The following is a 24157-nucleotide window of genomic DNA, read 5'->3' as shown; positions in this document are numbered from 1 at the left end:
CAAATATGACACATAGGATCAACCTCATGTCATAAGTATTTATTATACATGGTTTGAACGAATATAAGTGTCAATTGGCACAATGATAAGTTTGGGGGCCGGCATGACAAAGTGACACAAGTATAAGTGTCATTTAGGCTATTCTGCCCCATATATTCCAAATCGCCCTCCCAAGTTTTCATTTTCTAACGTTGGGTCCACACCTCAAAAACTATAAAAACGGAAGGTCGAGAAGAGGGGGAAACTAGCCTCAGCAGTTAGCAGTGGGATCGAATCGCCAAAAGCAAAAGCCCTAGCCCCACATATGCCATTACGCTCAATTCTCGCTCTGGCTTTTCAATTCTTCAACTTCGGAGTGTTAGGCTATCGACTTTCAGTCGATAGTTTGATGCCATGTCGAAAAGGTAAGGTTTCTATTTGGTCTCGCCTTATCATTTTGCCCTGTTTTAATTAGGATTTGAATGATCTTTATAGTTTTTTTTTTCTAATTCCATTTTGCAATCGTAATGCTTAGGTTTTGATTACGGTGATGTATATTCTTATGATTATATGTGTTTCAACATAAATCTTGTGGTGATGTTCATTGAATGTTTGTGTCATGTGATTGAATGGAAGATGTCAAGGTTGAGAAGTAATAGATTCCATCTTTTTCGTGACCAAATTTTCTGAATCCTTATGACAAATTGAAGGACCGTCAAATAGTTGAAACATGAAACAAAGAGGATAAGTTCTGGAAATAGTTGCGGGAACATCTTATTCATTGGTTTGTTGATTGGAAAACTTGTCAGGATAATCAGAGACGCATTAGAAGAGGTCACAACTCACAAGTTTGATTCAAGTCTAATGTAGTTACCAAAATAATCTGGCAAGAATTGACTGAAGTTACCATATCAAGTTTCTTGTCGTTAAAAGAATTAGGAATTGGTTGGTTAGGATTGTTAGAAGTCGAGTACAAAGGCCTACAGTTTGAATTGTGTTAAACCTCACCGAGAAAACGTCGTTAGTTATCGCCCTAGGGTTCCAATGGTAAGACAAATCCAAGACTGCGGTGGGCGGCTTTGGAATGAGTAGTTGATCCTGCATAACAAAAGAAACTCACAATAGTATGGTCGGAAATAGATTCATGTGCCATCACATGAAGCACGTGAAGATGAAGATCTCGGGAGTTGATCGGCGCGTGATGGTGCGTGCAAGCTTCAACTTTGGTGTGGGTACATGAGTGCGTGCAAGCTTCAACTTTGGTGCGACTTCTTAGATTTTACTGGCACTATGTTCCTCTTCTTGTGGAGTTGTTGGTTTATGGGCAACACTCACGTAAGACAAAGAAACTTTAGGTGCAGATTGTGGACAACTACGTGGCACAATTTTCTCTTCTTTGAAACATCCAACTACATGAACAGGAAGTAATTCTTATAATGTAGAGATGCCATGTTGAACTATGTGAGCCACCTCATCTAAAAGTTTAAGTTAGAGTCGTGGAGAGGATACATATTTTTATTTATTCTAATTAGGTCTGTGTGACATGTCCTCTTTTGTGCCAACGTGATTCTTTTTTGCTTGGACCATGTGCGCCAAAATATTTCTCATATATATGGATGGTGGTGAGACCTGAGTGGAGGACCACTAGTTGTTCTGGTATCACGTGAAAAGTTCATAGAACTGGGAGAAAAGATCGAAAGAACGTATCAAGACAAATGGCTAATGTTTGGGCCCTTATATTCAACCTTTCAATGTATACTCATATTTTCTTATGTGGGTCACTTGTATTCACTCATATATAATACGTGTAAGTCTAATCTATCGCACAACCTATTTAACAGTCATATTTACTTGAGATGTACTATAAAAAAGTTCTTGACTGATAAGATGCCACTAAGGAGCTTTCTGCCATCGGTTTGTGTCATGTGCTTTGAGGTGCTGTGCATTTGGAAGAAATAAATAATTTTGTAGTTGAACTTAAGACATTAAACTAATTGCTTATTATATGGTGTCTACTACTGTTTCTTTTATATTTTTTTTTGTTGATGGAGTATGTCTAGCAATGTTAAAAGGTAATATCTGAAGAGGTAAATTATCATCACTCTAGCATTTTTTGATCATTTGTCCTTTTACCATAACTATACAACAAAAGAATTTGATCAACAATTTTATGCCGAGAAAAGGAAAATATTGATTAGCAAAGTTTATTGTTAATTGAAATTTGTAAATGAATTTGTAGTCTCTTGTAGATGGCCATATGCACTTACAGACATGCTTATATATTTTCCAGGGTTCTTTGCAAGTTTTTTGTACATGGTGCATGTCTGAAAGGGGAGTACTGTGAGTTCTCACATGTTTGGAAAGGCCCTCCAAATAATGTAATGTTCTGCACATTCTATTTTTGGCGATCAAAGTGGATTAGCCATTTTGGCATCTAATGGCTCTTACTTGGATTATTGTTGCAGGTATGCACATACTACCAAAAAGGACTATGTGCCTATGGGAGCAGGTGTAGATACGAACATGTTAAAGTTTCTCAACAGCATTCACCTCCATCTTCGTCAGCTCCAGCTCAACATCTGCACTCAGATCCTTCTCCCACTACCTTATCTCCTGGAATGCTAGCAGATGGTGCAGGACTTTCTGCTGAGTATTTGACTTCAGGCAGACCTTTTTACCCTCCCAACCAAGCTGCATGGAGTGAAAATTCAGAGCATCATCATGTGGAAGAGATTGAAAACTTTGTTGAGTTGAAGAGAATTAATCCAGCTAATCAATCAATTTGCTCTCTTGCTGCTGCTGGTAATTGTCCACGGGGAGAAAAATGTCCATACATTCATGGAGATTTATGTCCAATCTGTGCGAAGCATTGCTTGCATCCTTTCAGGCCTCAAGAAAGAGAGGAGCATATGAAAACATGTGAGAAGAGGCAAAAGCACCTTGATTTATTGAAGCATAGTCAAGAAATAGAGTGCTGTGTGTGTCTTGAACGTGTACTCTCCAAGACAACTGCAGCAGAGCGGAAGTTTGGGATCCTTTCTGAGTGTGATCATCCATTTTGTATATCGTGTATCAGGAATTGGCGCAGTGGTTCTCCTTCCTCTGGGATTGATATCAACTCTACATTTAGGACCTGTCCCGTATGCCGGAAGCTTTCGTATTTTGTCATTCCAAGTGTCATTTGGTACTCCACAAAAGAAGAAAAGCAAGATATCCTTGACAGCTACAAAGCCAAACTCAGGTTCATCTCTCCCCTTTTCCGTTTTGTGTTCTTTGTTTTTCCTTTGGATTTCTGTAAACCTGACTGGATTTTAGAACTATTAGGCATTAGCATGGATGTAACTTGTCTCGAGGTGCAACAAACATGGGAAGTTCCTAAAATATTTTATGTGATTTTCTTAATTGCAGTCGCAACACATTCATTAACATATTAGGCACTACTTTCAATCATGTCAGAGGAACTTTGTTAAGAGAATCTGTTGCATATGATCACAAGTGCCCGTTAGGGAATGATAAGCTGGGTAATCTATTCGATGATAATGCCTACAGGTACCCAGTACTTGTGTTTTTGGGAGCTAACAAGTACCCCGTGGAATTAGTAGAGGTACGCCTCTGCTGGCCCGGATACCATGGTTATAAAAAAATGATAATACCTATACACTTCGGTTCGGTGATAAGAGTACTTATCTAAACCCAACCACGGACCAATAGTTTGGTATTTAAGTTGAGAAGGATAGCAGGATGGCCCATTACCCGTGGAGATTTGAACTCTGTGCCTGTTGGCCCTCGGAGAAATCTCGGTTTTCCAAAAAAGAAAGATCCTTTTCATGACAACAATTATGTTCATTTAGTGGTAGTGAGATTTGAAAAGTCAGCTTATGGTGTTGTGGGAGATGTGTTTTCTAATTTCCAAGTAGTAGTCATTGTTATCAGCCCAATGGGAATATATTTTGGAAGAAAGGAAGAAAGAGGAAGGAAAGTAGCCCATTTAGAAGACAAATAAAGAGAGGAGAGGAGTGGTAAACCTTTTTAAATTGATTATGAGTAGGAAAAAAGGAATGTGTGTCATTTGGTTTTAATCAAGTATTTGTTCTTTTTGGAATTAAAAAAGGACCTTTTTGCACCAGCTTTTTGTTGGTATAAACGAAACTAAACATTTTGTTTATGACCTTCTTTCTCTCCTTCTCAGTTTCTCTTGCTAAAAATCAACTGAGTAGAAAAAACTAACTCACCCCCATTCTCTTGTCACCTTCATCTGCCTTTCTGTCGATCCAAAAGCTTCGTTAGGCTTTGAAATGACGTGGTTTTATTTTGTTTCAACTTCGAACTTACCCAATGTAGGGTCCCATATGTTTTTTGATTTATTTGGCAAGTACTGTGATGACGTCCAGATCCACTACTAAAAAGTAAGCGGACATGGTCGCATGGAATATAATATACCAAACTATGAGTCGGGGTCGAATCCCACAGAGAACAATATGTAGGCGATTAGGCAATGTAAGAGAATTATCGCTTATTATGCTAAGTCAAACACTTAATAAAGGTTTTGAGAAAATATTTATATCTAAATTCGAAAATGTAAACTAACCTAGAAAGCAAATAAAATGATCAATGGCTACAAGTATGGATATACGGGGAATTACACTCGAGTAACGATCCAATGTATTTCACGATTTTATAAATATGAGCGAGTTTATGTTAATTAGCCTCGGATAATAATTCTATATTAGCTTTTTCTGAAGACTAACAAGACTTCCTAATTGTATTATCCTTAAAACAATTAAGAGATTAAGAGGTCGTTTGGTAGAGTGTGTTAGAGAAAATAATGCATGCATTAGTTTTGTGTATTAGTAATGCTTTGTTTGGTACACTTTTTCAACCTATGTATAACTAATACAAGCATTAGTTATACACTCTATTTGGTATTATCCTATGTATAGCTAATGTATAGAAAACCATGACATTAGCTATACAAAGGCTATTAATGCATGCATTAGCATGGTTAAAGACAAAATTATCTTTAAAGTCCCTTAAGTTAAAGAATATGGAGGGCATTTTTGTAAATAATTAAATTTCTTAAAAATTATGCAATGTATTTTAATTTTTAATACACCACACCAAATAATGCATAAGAAATAATCTCTGTATAACTAATACTTGCATTACTAACTCATGCATTACTAACCCCTGCATTACTAATGCACCTTATTTAGCATTATTCTTATACGCCCTACCAAACGACCCCTGAGTGCATCCGATGTGACTACAAGTAGTTCAATTCTATCCCTAGGTAGAATATATAAAGTGAGGGTTAATATCTCCAGTTCTTGTTAATTAATCTTTCTCAACTCCAAATTACCTTTTCCATGATTAATTCGAAGTTAATGGTCGAGTCCTAGGATTAGCTAATCCCTTTGGAAACATAAAAGAACAAGAATAATTAAAGTAACAATCAACTCACTTCAATATTAATAAAAATCATCAATACATAAGCACCACAAGATATTTAATCCAAACTTTAAATATAAATATTCCCATAAACAAGATTCAAGTATTGGAATAAAACAGAAAATTGAAAATACAAATAAAAAAAGTACAAAAAAAAATTGAGGGGGGTTGCGCGCGGGGAGGAGGGGTTAGGGAGGTTGGATGGTGCAAATAAACAAAAAAACAGAAAATTGAAAATACAAAAAAAAAAAGTAAAATTGGGGCAACTAGATAAGTTGGATTGAGATCCTTTTGCTTTGGGTGAGTTTCATGGGTTGTATTTGGGCTGCTTAATGGGTCAGAATGAGTTATAAAAAATAATGGGTTAACTTGGGCTCAACCCAAATAGACCCATGAGCTAAAATGTTTATAACCCAACCCATTAATCTTTGGGCGGGTTGGATGGGTTTGGACTCAAATTACCACCCTACCTGTCCTCAAGCAAATCAAAATCAAATTCTCAATGAGGCTCTTCCATCTAAAGTTCAAGTAACATCGCTATAATTTCAAATCACATTCTCCAATTAAGCACAACACTTATGGCTTTGGTTGGTACTAATAATTAGGCTCAAGCATGTGAACTTCAACCAAATAACTCCCACATTTAAAACTCAATCTCAAGAATGCAATGGTGTTTCAGATTAATTAAATGACAACAACCAAGCCTCAAGAAGTGACTCAAAAGCACTAATCTACTACATATGCTCAATTTACTCAATTCGAAATTTATCAATGTCACCAATCCATCATAATCCATGTGCTCTCACAAGAAAGAAAGTCTCAAAATCACCATATTTACAACAACACAAGGGACAAAGGCGCAAAGACACTCGCTCTCTAACAAAGAATTTCAAATGTTACAAATATCATGCTATAAGCTTGCCCTTATTTTAATTCGCCGCCAATTCAAGAACATTCGGTTGGAGATCCCATAAGGACTTTTTAAGCTTGTACTGTAGGCTTAGGGAAGGGTAGGATAAGCATTTGGGATACAAATGACTACACCCTCCTTGAACACTACTCACATTTGTCTTTCTTTTGCACTTTGCTTCTTTTTAAACCGCATAGCTCTTGTTGACCTCTAGTTACTAATATTGAACAACCTTGAGTTACCTCTCTAATTTTCTCAAAAAACTCCCCCTTTTTATTTTTATTTTTATTTACATATATTTTCTTTTGCTTTTCTTTTGGAGCTTGAGTATCTTCACATAACACACCTTTGAGGTATTTGCTTCTACACACAATGTGCATCTTCACCATTTCCCAATTGACACCAACACCCCCAACACAATGTACATGTTCAATCTAATTTTGATGAATTTCTGTATAATGAAAATAAATCTGTTACCTTGATGTCTAAGCTCTCAGAAAATATAGCACATGAACTTTCTGAGTAAACTTTTAATTGTGGGTGGTGTATCTTTACGTTGCTGAAACTTGTGCATCTATAAAATGCTCCCCCTTTCCCCTTGTTCCTAGGGAAAGCAAGTGTCTTTTTCTCTCTGATGTACTCTTCGTTTTCCAATTTTGAGCTCAGGTCTATTGACTGCAAGCACTTTGACTTTGGCAATGGGACTTGCCCATTTGGAGCTAGTTGTTTCTACAAGGTACTAATGTTATGATGTCTGTCTGTGTCTTCAGAATTTGATGCCAACAGTGGTTTGTTGCCTTTCTTGTAAACATAGCATATCTTCCCCCCCCCCCCCAAATAATGGTGGTTTCTTTCTGTTAAGTTATAGAAATGGATTCTAGATGTATTGACATCTTAAACCATAACACTTGAGGACGTTTAATTCTAAAAGATGGATGGACCGGTTACGTTTGCTTGGATTTGATAGCTCGAGTAGTCAAAAGCGCAAAAAGCACTGAAATTTGTTGAGGCTTTAAGCACAAATCCTCACTAAAGCGTGGGCATTAGCAAGAATACCGTCAATGAAGAAAAAATAAAATATAGAAATGTATTAAGAAAATCTATAAGCACAAAAAATATTATTTGGACAAAACACAGTAAAAACTGTAATTAAGCTTTATATTCAATTAAAATCATGTCCATCAAGTTCAAAAACCATATTAAATTTCTGATTTAGATGAAAAAATGTAATTTTAGGCTTTTAGTGGCTTGTTTTCTTATGCTAAATTTCTAATTTCTTATACTTGATCACTAAAAGTTAGGTCTGCGTACTGGAAACAGCCTCTCTACCTTTCGGAGTAGGGGTAAGGTCTGCGTACATACTACCCTCCCCAGACCCCACTTGTGGGATTATACTGGGTCGTTGTTGTTGTTGTTGTTGATAATGATGCTTCAACTTTTTTAACAACTAATGTATCGTTTTATCAAATATATTTATTGTCTATTATTGTGCTATTGGTGAAGAGATGGCACTGCCGCCTTTGAACCTTGATGCCTACACTGAAGCACCATACTAGGCAAGGCAAGCGCACAACCTGAGCTTCACTGAGCTTTAGGGATTTTAAGCTAAGCTGGCATTTAACAACATTGCTGATAGCCCACAGTACACAAATGATGTTTGGATGACTTGAGTCCGCATTAATGATAAATCCGTCAAGGAAAGATTAAGAGAATATATTTGCAGCGCAATGAAGTGCCACTTTAAGTACATGAATGGGGCTAAACTTGGAGGGAATATATTTTCGTTTGGTTCTATTTATCCTGAAACTCAAATTATCTATAGTGTATCTCGATTGATCAAGTTTCTCTTTGACTCATTCACTGATCTGTTCAATTGACATAACCATGAAACCTCATCCTGTGAACTGTTAGTTGGCTCATCCATTGTCAGAATAAACAAGTAAAGGCTCAAGGGAGATCCAGATTATGAATGCACGGCTGGAGAAACTCTCTCTCTCCCTTCACGTTGTTCTTACACTTATGGCCAATCATTATGGGTATCTTTTAGGACATTTTATATACTCCCGCCGTTTCAATTTATGTGAATCCATTTGATTGGGCATGGAATTTAAGAAAAGAGAGAAGACTTTTGTCTTGTGGTGTAAAATGAGCCACATATATTTTGTGTGGCTATAAATTATTGTGTAAAGGTAAATTGTTTCCAAATAAAGAAAGGGGTCATTCTTTTTGGCACGGACTAAAAAGGAAATAGGTTCATATAAATTGAAACGGAGGGAGTATTTGATATGAATTTCTTTCTTCTCTAGCATTAATTGAAGGAATTTTCTTAGCACTCCATATCTGGAAAAAATGATTATTTTGCAGAGATGCTTTTTCCTCTCTCTGTAGATTTCCATAAGCTTTAGTACTTTGTTGTAGATGATTCAGATCACTCTTAATACTTTACCTTGTCAAAAATGAATATTCCAAAGTCAATAGTTTAATCACACTTTCATCACTCTTTCCAAAAGTTTCATCACTCGATTCGTATAATGAACCCTACAATTAGAATATCTCTTTTGTTCTTGTATATCAGAAACAATGTACTCTCTCTCTCTTTAATACCAGTTTAATAACCTCTTTCCACACCTTATTAGTACGTTGAATAGCTTGGTTAGGTTTACTATAATCTCTCTAAGGTACTTCCAAACATTTATAGACAACCATCCTAATGATAGGTTTTTCGTACTCTCATATTTTTAATGGTGTATGAGGTACGATAACAAATGAGGAGGTTATAGCCTTGGATGGCTGGATCTGGTGCTATTTTTCCAGGTAATTGAATTTCACAGTGGGAAAAAAATTGTAGACACAAATTGGTTTGGAAAATGTCTTCCTTAGTAGAATTGGTTGGCATCATTGAAAAAATTAACCAATAAACCCAAAGAAGAGAAATACTATGGTGTTTGACTACGACAGATCTATGCTAAAAGAAGAGATTGCTCGTCAATTTTCAATGCCCTCTCACCTCTAGTGTTGTGCATTAGTTCCATAACCTCATGCTTATACCTGCGTTACCACGAAATATACATTTATTACTCTTCCAACTTATCACTTTAAACTCATCTATTATGCACGATCGTAATTACACTTCCTATTGGTGAAGGTTGTGCTTATTGTCTTGGGTCTCATCAATAGTATATCTTTCCCTGGACATTCTAATGATAACTAGTTTGTAAGTTTGACAATTGTTGTTTAGTTTCAGTTGAAATATTGAATGACACTGAAGTAGAATTTTAGTTTTGGATTCAATTCAAAAAAAAAATCAATTCAAAAAAAAGAATTTTAGTTTTGGAAGAGCATGCGGTTCAAACGTGATCCAACTTAGCGTAGATTGAAATGTATGTGCTAATGATATAGGGATGACTCCCATTTAGTACGGTGTTGTCATATGCTTGCTTTGTCATTTGGTTTTTGGTTTCTTTATTGAATGAGGAGGGTGTCTGAGTTTGGTGACAGATTTGGTTTTGTAGTTTGAAGTTATGCTGCAATTGATTACCTTCTGATTATGAATATAGGTTGTAGTTACTTGATGTCACAGGGGACTGTTCTCTTCCATAATGGATGTTTCCAATAAAACTTTACATATTTCTTTGCATGCTAACACACCCATGGGTGGGTGGCTTTCTAAATACCACTAAGTGGTAAAACTTTACATATTTCTTACAGAACTATTCATCAAGTTAGCAGTATTTCTTTGTTTCTGATTATCTTTTTCCCGCTTTTCTTGTCTCTGTTATTGTTGTGGTTCACAGCCTTTGATATATTTGTTTCAAAATGCAAGCCTGATTGCTTTATGGACATTATGGTCCACTATTGCAGCATCAATACCGTGATGGCCGTCTGGAGGTAGTGGTACTGCGTCATCTTGGTTCTGAAGATGGAAGCACAGTGGTTGCTAAAAATATTAGGTTACACCAATCATCCAAACTTTTTCTTCGTTGTGTTGTGGTGACAATTTTGAAGGGTGTTTTCTATTTCGTTCGGTCCGTAATTGACTGATTTGATCTTACATATCACTGTTACTTTCAGGCTCTCAGACTTCCTTAGCAATTTGAGAATAAGGTGAACAGTGGCAATGCTTATAGTAATTTCGGGGTAAGTTCTACATTTTTAGCTTTTTTCTGTTGGTTGCATTTTTTTATATTTTTTTTTTGTGTAGAAGGATTTCAAAGGGTTTGTTTGTAATGTAATGGGAAAAAAAGAAGAAAGACTTTCCTTTCAAATTGATGTTTCACATAGTTATTGACTGGTTATTTTATAGTCATGCATTTATGGTTTTCTTTTATCATTCCAATTTAAAACTCTTCTAGTATCTTTTCATAGCCTATGCTGATAACCTTAATGGTCAACCATTTATTTGATGTATATGTGACAAAAAGTGTGCTTTTCACTCTGAGCATTCTTCTGACTGCAGGGTTGAAGTTCGAAACAGCTTGTATTTCTTCTAAGTGGCAACAAAATTTATTGCATTTTGTGAGGTAAGCCATTATCACTTCCCTGGTCATATTGAGTCTTAACTAGCTACTAGCAGAGTGAAATGGGTTGTGGATGTCTGACTTTAGCATGTCCTTGCATTCGTCCTTCAAAGAAGACACTGCAAAATTTTGTCTAAGGCCTGGACACTGGCTCGGCTTGACTCATTGGAAAAAGAGTTGAAGAAAGTTCAAATTTTATGTTCCCAATTATGTCTTGAGTGAGCTGGATTCACTTGTCATGTCATTACTTAGGGAAGATGGATGTAATCTCATGATATTGTTCCACTTCTTGCATCTTATTTTGCTGCCCGCTACTTCTTGCATCATCTAATTTTAGGAGATTTATATATGAATTGATCCTTGGAAGTTAGAATTGATGACTCTACCCTGTTAATTCTGAAAAACGAGAAAAGAGGGAGTATATGGTTTTCTTGCTGTTAAACAGATTTATCCGAATCGTAGGTGATGAATAAATGAATAAATTAGAAAAATATTCTTCTTTTGCCATTGATGGTGGGTGAAGAATCAAGTAGCTGTATTATGGAAGTCGCCATTTTATTTGCTTTATTTATATACTTATCATTTTCAGGCATCTTTTGTTTTAATTATAATTTTCTTTTGGCTGTTTCAGTGCAAATTCCCCTGGTGATATGCGTTGGAGTTGAGGCGCAGACATGGCATTCCAGGCTTTTGACATGTATATATATATATATATATATATATATATATATATATATATATCCATAAGATGAAATACCCCAAATATAAACAAAAACAAAAGATAACAAAAAAAAAGGGAGACATAAAGTGAATATGGATTGTATTTCTTACAGATTAACCAAGTCTACTGCAATGTGTATGATAATAATAATTACTCCCTCCGTTCCAATTTATGTGAATCTATTTGCTTTTTGATCCGTTCTAAAAAGAATGGCCCCTTTCTAAATTTGGAAACAATTTAGCTTAAATTCTCAATTCTACCCTTAGTGAGAAGCTTTTATAACCACACAAATATTGTGAACTCCTTTTTGAGTTTTTTAGGACTACAAATTTCAAGTCTTCATTTTTTCTTAAACTCTGTGTCCAGTCAAACAGGTTCACATAAATTGGAACAGAGGGAGCACAAATAAAGCAAAGACATGTTTTTGGTAAGGGTGTTTAACGGGTGGGCCGGGTCGGGCTAGGTTGGGATTTTTTGTATCCTTACGGGTTATGGTCTGGGCCGATTTCGGGTTGGGGCTTACCAGGTTTAATGGGTTCGGGTTCATTCGGGTAAAAATTGAACTGTACGGGTTACGAGTTGAGGGGGTTGGGCTGGGTTTAGTGTATTTTTTATTTTTATTTTTATTTTTAGTGTATTTTTTATTTTTATTTTTATTTTTTTTTGTATTTTGTATAACTATTGTAAGTTATATTAATATAAAGAATACAAATAAGATGGAAAAAAAATTGTACTTATAAATTTCAAGTGCTACATTTATTTCAAAATTACATTTAACAAGAAAATTAACCAAAAAAGAATAAATTCAAAGGTTTTGCATTGCCTTAGTAAGTTCTTCATAATCAATATGAACTGAGTGACCTTCTTTTGGAGTGTTAAATTCGGATGGGTTACCATGTGTTAATATATCTCCAAGTTCCTCGTCTTCTAGGTTATCAACATCTTCACGTCCTTGATTTCTTTGTTCCGATCTAATCCGATCTTTGAAACATACTAAAACTTCCAAAGCATTGCTTCCCAATGAGTGACGGGTGTCTCCAAGTTGTTGTCTTGCTTGGCTAAATGCACTCTCTAATGCAACAGTTGAAATTGGCACATTCAGCACGTCCCGAGTCATAGCGAAAAGAACAGGAAATTGCTTTCCATTCTCATGCCACCATCCCAACGGTGAAAATTCCTTTGTGTGAGGCTCTTTTTGCTTCTGCAAGTAGAATTGAAGTTCATCAATGTTGCTGCTACTGGTTTGAGTGTTAGAAAATGTAGAAAAAATATTAAAACTATCAAGGACTTCTTCATCATCCACAGTAGCAGAAGTGGTACAATGCATAGTGGGATTAACATTGCCTACATTAAGAGCAGCATCATTAATTACATTTGCATAATAATTGTATAATTGTTGTAAATATTTATTTAGCTTGTTCATACAAGTATATAAACCTGGGGTTTCAGTTGATCCAATCTCCATATAAGTATATAAAGCATTCATTAATTGGTGACAATCAGACATCTTAATAGAAGGATTTAAAACAGCACCAATTAAGTAAATCGGAGGAATTGGAAAGAAATATTTTTTGAATTTTGCTTGCATTTTTTCAACAACATCCCTATATTTTTCTTTCTTCTTAAATTCAAAGAGTAGAAAAGAAATTTTAGCTATATGTACTAAAGCCATAGTAACAGTAGGGTAATATGCTCTAGAAAACTCAACAGTAGCTGTATAAAATTTATGTAAAAATTTAACAACATCATTAATGACTTCCCAAGTAGTAGTTGTTAACATATGGTTTGGATCAGTACAATGCGCATTACCAACTTCAGTTATTGAGAATCTATATTTGTAGCAACATTTTAAAAATATATATGTATAATTTCATGTAGTAACAATTTCGTCTGGCATGAATTTGGGTTTAAGGTTATACTGGACACACTTATTTTTAAATTTCTTTATTCTAGATTGTCTATTATTTCCTTGAATAACACCAACTGCTCTTCTAACATGAGTAATCTCAGTTGAAAATAAATCAAGGCCACTTTTAACAATTAAATTATAAACATGACATGCACACCTAACATGAAAAATTTCATCAAGAGGTGGTTGCAAATGCAGTTTTAATATTGAAATTGCGGCATTATTGTTAGAAACATTATCAAAAGACATACATAATACTTTTTGCTTGAGATTATAAAATTCAACAACTTCACAAATAGTAATGCTTATAAACGCAGCAGTATGATTCTGATCTTCATCATATCTAAAAGCGATAATACGTTTTTGCATACAAGTAGTATCATCTATCCAATGACATGTAATTGTCAAATAACCATTTTCATTAACAGCATGACCAATATCAGAAGTTAGACAAACTCTACAAGGAAGGTGGCTAAACAAATAACGTATGTATGTTTGATATTGTCCACGAAGTCTAAAGATATCAGCTCTACAAGTACTTCTAGGGATACCTTTAAATAAAGGATTGTAAACCTTTGAATATACATAATAAGATATGATGAAGAAGCAAAAGAAAAAGGTAGACAACCCAAAACAATCATTTTTGCTAACTCCTCACGATCCTTCATTTTATCATATTTCACAAGACCACCAGTAGTAGGATTTAGAGTTGATTGATTTCCATCTCCATCAGATCCACATTCTATAGGATGCTCAATTCTCATATGTCTATTAAGTATCCCAGTCCCCCCTAATTGTCCCCCAGTCTTATGTTTAAAAGTATCATTACAAAGTTTATATTTAACTCTATCAGTACCTTCTATTTCCTCAAAGAATTTTCAAACCTTACTTCTTTTTCTACGATTACTAGTTGGGGCCACATGTGGTCTACTACTAGCAATACGACCACCACCCCTGCTAGCAGCTCCAACACTACTATGTGTAAGTGGTATCCCATCTTCCATTTCTAATTCATTATCATCTATACCAAAATCTTCCTGCAATTGTTCATAATCTATATTATTATCAGGTAATATTTCAGGAATATTTGGAGAGGTATTTAAATTACTACCAGATGCTGAACCTGAAGTACTACCTCTTTTTTTATTTTCCCGATTAGTAATCTTGTTACAAACTCTTTTTGCAGCATTAAACATATTGTAAAAATTTAACTACTAGCAACAAAACAAATAAATATGCAAATAAAATAGTAAATAAGAAAAAGAGTTGGAGGGAGTGCACCGAATTCAGCAATAAATTAAGCACTTGATGATTCCACAACTCCAATGTTACCACGAAGAAACGTCAATTGTTCCAATTTTGAAATTCAATTGTTCAAACTTCAAAAAATAAATACTACGATAAATTAAATTCCAAAAAAAAAAAGTCAAATAATTGATTGCACTTTAATATGTGAAGAATGAAGATTGAAGAATGAGAGAATATGAGAATTGAGATTGAGAATTGAGAGATGAGTGAAAAATGAGGAAGAGGGGGGGGGGGGGTATTTATAGATTTTGAAAGGGGGGGTTAATTTAAAAAAAACAAAATTGGGCTATTTGTGCAATTCACCCGTTGGGCAACGACCATTTTCTGAAATGGACCGTTGCCAACGGTCAAATCTGGCCCAAATTTAAAAAAAAAAATTAAAAAAAAAGTTTACCGTTAGACCGGGTCGGGCCGGTTAACCGGTTTATGAACACTGTTCACCGTAAAAATAGCACGGTATAGCCAATTTTCGGACTGGTCATTCAAAAATAGCCAACGTTTACGAAGTCAATAAAAAATAGCCACTATTTTGCTGCAACAGAGACCGGTCCAGCATAATATACTGGAGTTCGGTGCACCTGTGTATGGACTCCAGCATATTATGCTGGACCGGTATACTTTGCTAACTCCAGTATATTATACTGGACAATTATACTTGCTGGAACTCCAGTATATTATACTGGAGTTCTAGTGTACTTATGCTGGAACTCCATCATATTATGCTGGAGTTCCAACATACTTATCCTGGAACTCCAATATAATATGCTGGAGTTCAAGCATACTTATGCTGGAACTCCAGTATAATATACTGGCGTGTTTTCCGGGTTTTGAACAGTGTTTTCGCTCAGATTTATCTTTACATGAAAAGTGGCTAAATTTCAATTACTTTTGAAACTGGGCTATTTTTGAACGACCAGTTGTAAATCTGGCTATTTTTGAATTTCTCCCCTGTTCACCTAACGGGTTGGACCGATCCGGGTAACCGGTATCCCAAACGTAAACGGAGCAACCCACGCGTCCCTCCTAACCCAGCCCAACCCAGCCCCCTTTAACCGGGTCAGGCCGGTTCCGATTTAACCGGTCTGGGCCGGTCCGGAACCGGGCTGACCCGACCCGTTTAACACCCTTAGTTTTTGGCGGTCCCTAGTGTTTTTTCTTATCATTCTTTTTCCTGTCTTCTGTTACTTGTCGCGACAATATACACCTCCTCAAATCTCTAGTCTATTTCTCCTGATTGTCATTTAGGAGCTATTGCATAGAGACATAAGGCCATATTCAACCTTACACTAAATATTATACCAAAAATTTATTTTGGTATAATATTTGGTGTTTTGGTGCTCCAATCTAAAATAGGATTTGTGTAATATTTAGTGTAAGGTTGGAAGTGGTCTTATGTCTCTTCGCAATAGCTCCTAAATGACAAAATCAAGACAAATTGACTAGAGATTTGAGGAGGCGTTGTGATAATTATTTGGTGTAACACTATTTATAATATTTTATTATTATCTTTTATTATATAACACTTTTAATTTAACATATTATAAATTTTACCTTTTTAATTTAGATCTTAATTTTGGTGTATTTTTTTATAAATTAATTTCATATATATTATTTTATATAAAATTGTAAGTTAATTTTATTATAATTTTTTGGTCAACTTTTTAATTATAAGTTAGAATTTTATAAAAAAATATAACCATCACAAAAATAAAAAGTGCAAATATGAAATATAATATGTTTTTAGTAAATAACACAATGTTCATTAAATAACATAAAATTAAATATTTATTAAATTAGCGACTGGCATAGATTAAAATAACATAATAATTTAGAAAATTATAATAATAATTTAGTACTCTAGTAGGTCGATTTCAAATCCATCAATATCATTAAAATATTAAGTGTAAGAGGCATAGGATTGTTGTGGTTGTGGCTGTTGAAATTGTTGACTTCTTTTATCCATTATTCGTTTTTGTTCTTGTCGAATAAATTCACGAATATTTGGATCATCAATAGAATCTAAATTCGTCAATAAGATTTTATTTTCCTGTTTAAATTCTTTTAGTTTCAAAGTTCTATCTTTTATCCCCATATCTCGCTGCTTGTTTGCACTTAACTGCCAACAACTCAACAAGCCAATTATTTTCTGATTGGACTATTTTATAGTAGATGAAAAACCTTCATCGATTTTTCTCTTCATTTTTGCTTTCTTCGCCCTAATAAGCCGTTCTGATGATGTGGAATCACCTGCAACATCCTCATTCAAATTTAGTGAAAATGATGATAAATTAGGAGATGATACTAGAGGTGAAACATGAGTAGGAGTCTCAAACTCCGATGATATATAAGAAGAGCCTAGCTTTCAAACTTTTTTACTTCCAGCAAACATTGTCATACCTCCTTTTTTCCGAGGGTTAGGGAGTTTTTCCAATTTAAATGGCATAAATCGAAATGGGATTATTTATTCAATTTAGAGTCGCCACTTGAAATAATTTATGGTGTCCCAAGTCACCGGTTTATTTTAAATCCCAAATCGAGGAAATTGACTATTATTTATGGTCTGCAAAAATAGAAAATCGGGTAAAGAATTCTGTTAACTCGAGAGAATGTGTGAGGCACTCCCGTGTTCCGTGGTTTTAGCACGGTCGCTCAACTATCAATAATTGGCCTAATTATCTGATTTAATACATATTTTAAACCTATTTTGCATTTTTATCCTTTAACACTTTTAATTATTTATGAAATTATTTCTGGAACAAGTCACGATGTCGTACACTTGTCGTTTTGGTACACATTGCAAACCGCACCACATAAAATGCACCCGCGATTTACAATATGTTTATTTTATTATTATTGAGTTATGGTCGGGTCACATGAAATGCACACCCAAATTGGGGATTATGTATTACAACTATGCCACGACAACCGTACCTATAGCCGTGATAATTTAATTACGCGCCTAAAGCAAACTACGATGTTCTCGATTGTTTAATATCTAAGTTTGAGATAAAAACATGAAGGTCATTAGTTATGAATTATTTTGGATGGACTACCTACATAAGTTCGCTGGGGTGATGAGTTGGTAAAAGAAAAACTCTTATTAAGGATTTCAACTGGTCCAATAGAATGGGCCAAAGACAGACTCCAAAATCGTAGTAGAAATGGCGTGGGGTAGCCATTGTTTAAGCTGGTATTTACTTTTTATCCAGCATTTTTAATACTTAGCAATAATAGCTACTAGTCTATTAGAATTAATATGAAAAGACTGTGTTACCCTTTCTTCTATCTCTTTTCCCAAACAGAAATACAGTGTATTTATACTGTTTCATTTCCGCATCTAAGGTGCGCAATCGTGTATTCGGAACCTCACCTTCACCCATTGGTAAGGAAGGTCAACGAGAGCACCAAATGGTACGAACTTCTATTAATGCTACTGAATGTTAAATGTCTTTGGTTATAGTTCTTGTTGATAAGCTAAACAAGCATGAAGAACATAAGAAAACGATTACAAAAGCAAAAGGAGAATGGGGAGAGGTTCCAGATTTTAAAAAAAGATTAAGATATGACGTTGTGAAAATAAGAAAAAGAGTGATGAGTAAATAGGAAATGCAATTCCTTCCCAGAAGTTAAGGACATGTAGTCCTAAAGTTAAATTCAAAAGTTAAGGATATGGTACTGGACTTAGAGTTTCAAGTTCAAAACTTAAGGAAATGTAGTCTTGAAGTCCTAAAGTTAAGTTCAATAGTTAATGACACAAGTTCAAAAGTTAAGGACAGACAGTCCTTAACTTACAGTTACAAGTTCTAAAATTAAGGACAGGCAGTCCTTAACTTACAGTTACAAGTTCAAAAGTTAAGGACAATAGGTCCTTAAATTTGATTTCCAAGTTCAAAAGTTAAGGACAATAGGTCCTTAACTTTGATTTCCAAGTTCGAAAGTTAAGCACAGACAGTCCTTAGCTTATAGTTACACGTTCAAAAGTTAAGGCCAAGCAATCCTTAACTTACAGTTACAAGTTCAAAAGTTAAGGACAATAAGTCCTCAACTTGACTTACAAGTTCAAAAATTAAGGACGCTTGGTCCTGAACTTAGAGTTACAAGTTCAAAAGTTAAGGACATGTAGCCTTGAAGTCCTGAACTTAGAGTTCCAAGTTGAAAAGTTAAGGACATGTAGTCCTGAACTTAGAGTTACAAGTTCAAAAGTTAAGGACATGTAGCCATGTAGTCCTGAACTTAGAGTTACAAGTTCAAAAGTTAAGGACATGTAGCCTTGAAGTCCTGAACTTAGAGTTCCAAGTTGAAAAGTTAAGGACATGTAGTCCTGAAGTTAAGGACATAAGCAGAAGGGTATTTTCGTCCGGACAGTTAAAGTTTATTAAAGCAGTGGCTAAATACTAAAGACATTTTAAACGGTGGCTTAAAAGTAAATACATGTGTTATTAGTGGCCAACCATGCACTTCCCCAAAAATCGTATGGCTTGGACATGGAGTTATACTTCAAAGGCAGATTCATAGAGTCTTTTGACTCTTTTCAATTTATAAAAAATTGGGCTCCAAAAACCCTCAGGGTCTGGCCCAATTGCAATTAGCCTGATTAAAACGAATATTGGACCATCATGACGAGCCCAATAGCACAGGAAAGCTATATTACACAAAGAAGCAGTAACTAACAATTCAATAAAAATGAGAATTTAGGAATGGAAAAGAAACTACTGGCTAACAGTTTAATTAATTACAAGCACTGAAGAGTTCGCGAGAATTTTACACAATGCTAAATGTAGTTGGAATTGCAAAGTTTTCACTAATAGTAATCTATATGCCATTAACAATATTAAAGTAAACAGCCGTAATTATCATCTAACATATCCAACCACATATTTCTGAAAACTCAATACAATGGAATTTAAGATTACAAAATCTGTCCGCTAATCAAATTTGCCTAACTAGACAAGATAAACTAAAAACAGGAATGTATTTGTCAAAAACTTTATTAGAGTTGATACTATTTCAACTGAGCCCTCTCCCATAGGATCAATTTCCTGAATCTCACTCCATTTGTCAGATTCTCACTTTACATATTCCTGATGCAATAAAGATTTACTCTGATCTACACATGAGTTGTTGTGGACTGATTCCATGTCCTTAATTCAAACAATGCTCAATGGTTACTACTCAAAATGCTGTAAATTTCATAATAACAATTAGCTCTATTGAGTGCAAGTAAACCAAGTCTGGATCCAACTTTATGAAGGTTATACAGATTTAACTCATTTCAATCATGAAACTAAGATTCTACAACTCTCACTAAACTTGAAACCAATTAGCTACACCTTGACTAAAACTACAGCAAACAGAATCAATGATCACAGCTAAACAAAATTCACAGCAGCATTTGAAATAGAATACCAGTTTTTTATTAAAATGTCAAATTCAACATTTTGAGGTTTCAGAATATACCTAGATGCCGAAAACCAACACTTAACAAGACCAAATAAAGGTCAGAACCCTGAGAAAAATAAACCCAACTACTGCAGGAAGACAGCAACCAAGAAAACCAAGCAATACTCCTAGCTTCAAGGCTGAACCTCAAGCACAACTAGTCAACAGCAGCAGCAAACCAGAGAAAACTACCTCAAATCTTGAATTTTTCAGTATTTTTAGAAGAAAGCAGTCTCAGAAAAATGAAAAAGAGGATCCAATTTCAAAAAATCCTTTCTAAAATCTATCTATTTCTGGTTGTATTTTGAGAGGAATCAGGCTGAGTATTAACGTGTGAAATGAGGGAGTATGAGTCCTTTTTTATAGAAGGTGAGAGTGCAAGATGATAGGTATGAGAGAGGGGTGTGGGAATATTCTGCAGCTCCCTAAAAATCAGGAAAATAGTATCTTGTATAACTCCCATTCAGATATTTACTCACATTTTTCTAACCCTTTTACTTCTGATTTTAACCTTTTAAACCCCAAAATCTGATTTAATTCAGTTGTTCTATTACATTTTAGTCCTTTATCTCTATTCTAGAACCTTCTCAAGCAGTTATAGATAAGATTCTTTCAAATTCAATTCCTAAACTACCTTGCAAGGTCCCTGTATTTACCCCAATCATTCAAGACTTAGGCCAAATGACTGACAAGCTTAGGACCAAACTAAATGGGCCTTCTATTGTCAAGCCCAGCAAACCACTAAGTCCCAAAATCAAAGCAGCTCAGAAGGTCAAATAAGAGAAAACAGCTGATTTTGAACAATTAAAACTAATTACTGTGACAATGATATATGCAATGAGATTGGGGTATGACTGAAATTAACTAAAACGAGTTATGAAATTAAACTTGTTAATTAGCAAAAATCAATTATTAAGCATAAACAAAACAGAGCCAAACTAACATTAAACCCAAACCAAATTACTGAATTAACTAAAAATGATTCAATTATCCTAAACACATACGATTAAACTAAATTATCAGAATCAATTAACAAAACAAATCAAAAACTAAATCTTAACTGATGATTTCAAAACAGAAAAGAAAAAACAAAGGAACAAGAGAGGAAGGTATACTGATTTTTGACCAGAAATGTGACGACGAATGAGGCGAGACGACGAACGATGGAATTGATGAAATCTGGCCGCCAACGATGAATAGACCGGACTCCGGCAACTTCGAAATGAGCCGAAAATGACACTAATCGATTGTTCTTACTGAGAACAATCGATTGGCATAAATTTCGGCTCGAATCGAGCCTTGAAATCATTAAAAATCAGAAGGAGGAACGGATTAGGTTTTTTTTTTTGGAATTTCAGATTTGAAATTGAAGAAGATGGGTGTGGACTTTGGGGAAATTAATGGGGGGATAAGGTTTAGGAGGGTGTGGGGAGTGTAGGGTACAAATTTGGGGTGGTTTGGAGTATTATCGCCGCCATGGGCGATTCCCGGTAGGCGGCGACGGCGGAGGTGAGTGAGAGAGGTGAGGGAGACGACTGAAGTTGTCCCTAGGGTTTTGGGGGTATGAGGGTGTTTAGGACAATTATATGTGTAAAGGGTGATCAGTTAAGGGCCGTTGGATTAGGGAAATGAACGGTCAAGATTAGATTAAGTGAAACAGGATCGTTTTGGTAAAGGAGGAATTGGACCGGGTGAGGGATTTTGGAGCAGGGCGGAATTGGGAACAATTGGGCTGGCCCAAATCGCCCCTTTTTCCTTTTCTTTATTTTCTCTTCTTCCTTCTTTCTTTTCTTTTATTTTAAACATCCTACACTGATTAACTAAAAATCTAGATTAGGTCCTAAATCAAAAAATCTAATTGTAAAATAAACCTAATTAACTATTTTTAACATTTTAACAATTAATTAACTTTAAAAGTAATGAACGAAATTACTAATTTAAAAGTAGAAACAAAAAATGAGCAATATTTTTGTGATTTTTGTTTTAATAGTGCATTCAACTTATGCAATTAGATTCTAAATGCAATTAAGACATACAAATGCTATATAATGATGATTTGAATATTTTTTGGTAGTTTTCTATGATTTTAAAAATGTTAAAAATGCAAAAAAAATGCAACTAAATGCAAACAATTAATTAACAAATTTCCTAAAAATTCTATAAAAAATAAAATAATTAGAAAAATCCTATTTTGTGAATTATGTAGGAATATTTTAGTCGGGCAAAAATCACGTACTCACATACATCTTTAAACTTCTCAAAATCCTTCCAGGATAGATTTTATCTTGATCTCAACTGTCGGATAGATTTCATCATAATCTCAAACGTCGGATGAATTTTCATCCTTATCTAAAATTTATCTTTAGGTAAAATACCTCTACATATTCTTCAATCTATAAAAATGAACATCATTTCGGAAAACAACTCAGGATTCCCAATCATTTCAAAATCAAATCAATTATTCTTATTTGTCTTCTGAAAATGAATTTCTATACTCTCGAGGTTCATCTAATAATAATGATGAAAATTACTCTTCATCATTATCATTATCATTATCATTATCATTATCATTATCATTATCATTATCATCTTTCAATTTAGATGATATTATTGCATAAGAGCATCAAGTAATCTTGCAAAATATTCGCATGAACAACTATATGTTGCAACATTTGCAAGAATATCAAAATAATAAAGTTTTCAGAGTTGGCTCCGTTCCAGGTCATTTGGTAATCAATTGAGATCATGAAGCAGCTGATTATAGTTTATTTCTCGATTATTTTTTAGATAAACCACGCTTTAATGACGGTATATATGCTTTGTTGTCGGTATTGGATGTACCGGAATTTTTTCCTTCATATTGTTGATACAATTAAAGCTCATGATACGTACTTCGAATAATGCGCTGATGGGATAGAAAGATTTTGATTATCTACTCTATAAAAAATCACAACTGTGTTTAGAATATTGACATACGGTTTGTCAGCGGATGTCATTGATGAATATGTAAAAATTGGAAAGTCAACTGCAATTGAAAGCATGAAGAGATTTTGTCGAGCTATTCTAGAGGTTTTTGGCGAGCAGTATTTGAGATCACCAATAACTAACGATGTTGCAAGGCTTCTTCACATCGGTGAACAACGTGGTTTTCCAAGAATGCTAAGGTAGTCTAGATTGCATGCGTTAGAATGAAAATATTGTCCAACAGCATGGGTTGGACATTATGCAGGTCGTAATGGATCCCCAACAATTATTTTTGAAGCTATAGCTCATTATAACCTTTGGATATGACATGTATATTTTGGTATGCCCGATACCAATAGTGACATTAATATTTTAGACTCATCATATTTGTTTTTCAATCTTGCTAAAGGTTCTTTCCGCCCATATGTTGTTCAATGAAAAGAATATGATGTGGATTATTATTTAGGTGGCAGTATATATCCACAATAGTCTTCTATTTTGCAAATTATTCTTGAGCTACATTCTCAAAAGAAAAAATATTTCGCTATGAACAAGAATCATATCGAAAAGATATTGAACATACATTCAGAGTTTTGCAATCTCATTTTGCAATTATTGCAGGACCGTCACATTTTTGGAGAAAAAAAGAGCTACATGATATATTAACTACACGTATTATACTGCAGAACATGATAATCGAGGATGAGCGTAATCTTAATGTATCAATTCAGGATGCTTGAGAAGGTCCAACTCCAACAGTAGAAATGGTAGTAGATGAAAATTATCGATTCGAATAATTTTTAGCTCGACACAAAAAATTAAGGACAAAGATGCTTATTTTGCTCTTCATAATGCATTAATAGAGTATTTGTGAGAGCAGTATTTATGTAAAAATTAAAATAAATTTTACCATAATGTAATATTTATTTAATTATATTTTATAAATAATTTCACTTTTATTT

General features: G+C 34.6%; 1 protein-coding gene across 2 annotated transcripts; it reads left to right on the top strand.

Moving 5' to 3' along the window:
• Positions 1–246: 246 nt before the first annotated feature.
• Positions 247–11782, top strand: LOC107765284 (E3 ubiquitin-protein ligase makorin-like). Of its 2 annotated transcripts, XM_075244551.1 has the most exons (8): positions 247–404; positions 2270–2357; positions 2445–3220; positions 7004–7073; positions 10199–10287; positions 10409–10474; positions 10794–10857; positions 11486–11782. In XM_075244551.1, exons 1-6 carry the CDS (start codon positions 394–396, stop codon positions 10443–10445), a joined length of 1071 nt encoding a protein of 356 aa, XP_075100652.1. In that variant the 5' UTR covers positions 247–393; the 3' UTR covers positions 10446–10474; positions 10794–10857; positions 11486–11782. The 2 variants fall into 2 exon arrangements, with proteins under 2 accessions (XP_075100652.1, XP_016439395.1); XM_016583909.2 differs by lacking the exons at positions 7004–7073; positions 10199–10287; positions 10409–10474; positions 10794–10857; positions 11486–11782 and adding an exon at positions 3304–3441.
• Positions 11783–24157: the final 12375 nt, after the last annotated feature.

This window comes from Nicotiana tabacum, chromosome 22, assembly GCF_000715075.1.
Source record: "Nicotiana tabacum cultivar K326 chromosome 22, ASM71507v2, whole genome shotgun sequence".
Classification (NCBI taxonomy): Eukaryota; Viridiplantae; Streptophyta; class Magnoliopsida; order Solanales; family Solanaceae; genus Nicotiana; species Nicotiana tabacum.
This window is presented reverse-complemented; position numbering and strand designations above follow the sequence as displayed.

Bases quoted from the DNA above. Each gene is read 5' to 3' on its own strand.
- LOC107765284 (XM_075244551.1), top strand. The intron at 2,358-2,444 runs GTAATGTTCTGC...TTATTGTTGCAG, and splicing joins GGAAAGGCCCTCCAAATAAT to GTATGCACATACTACCAAAA. The intron at 10,288-10,408 runs GTTACACCAATC...TGTTACTTTCAG, and splicing joins GTGGTTGCTAAAAATATTAG to GCTCTCAGACTTCCTTAGCA.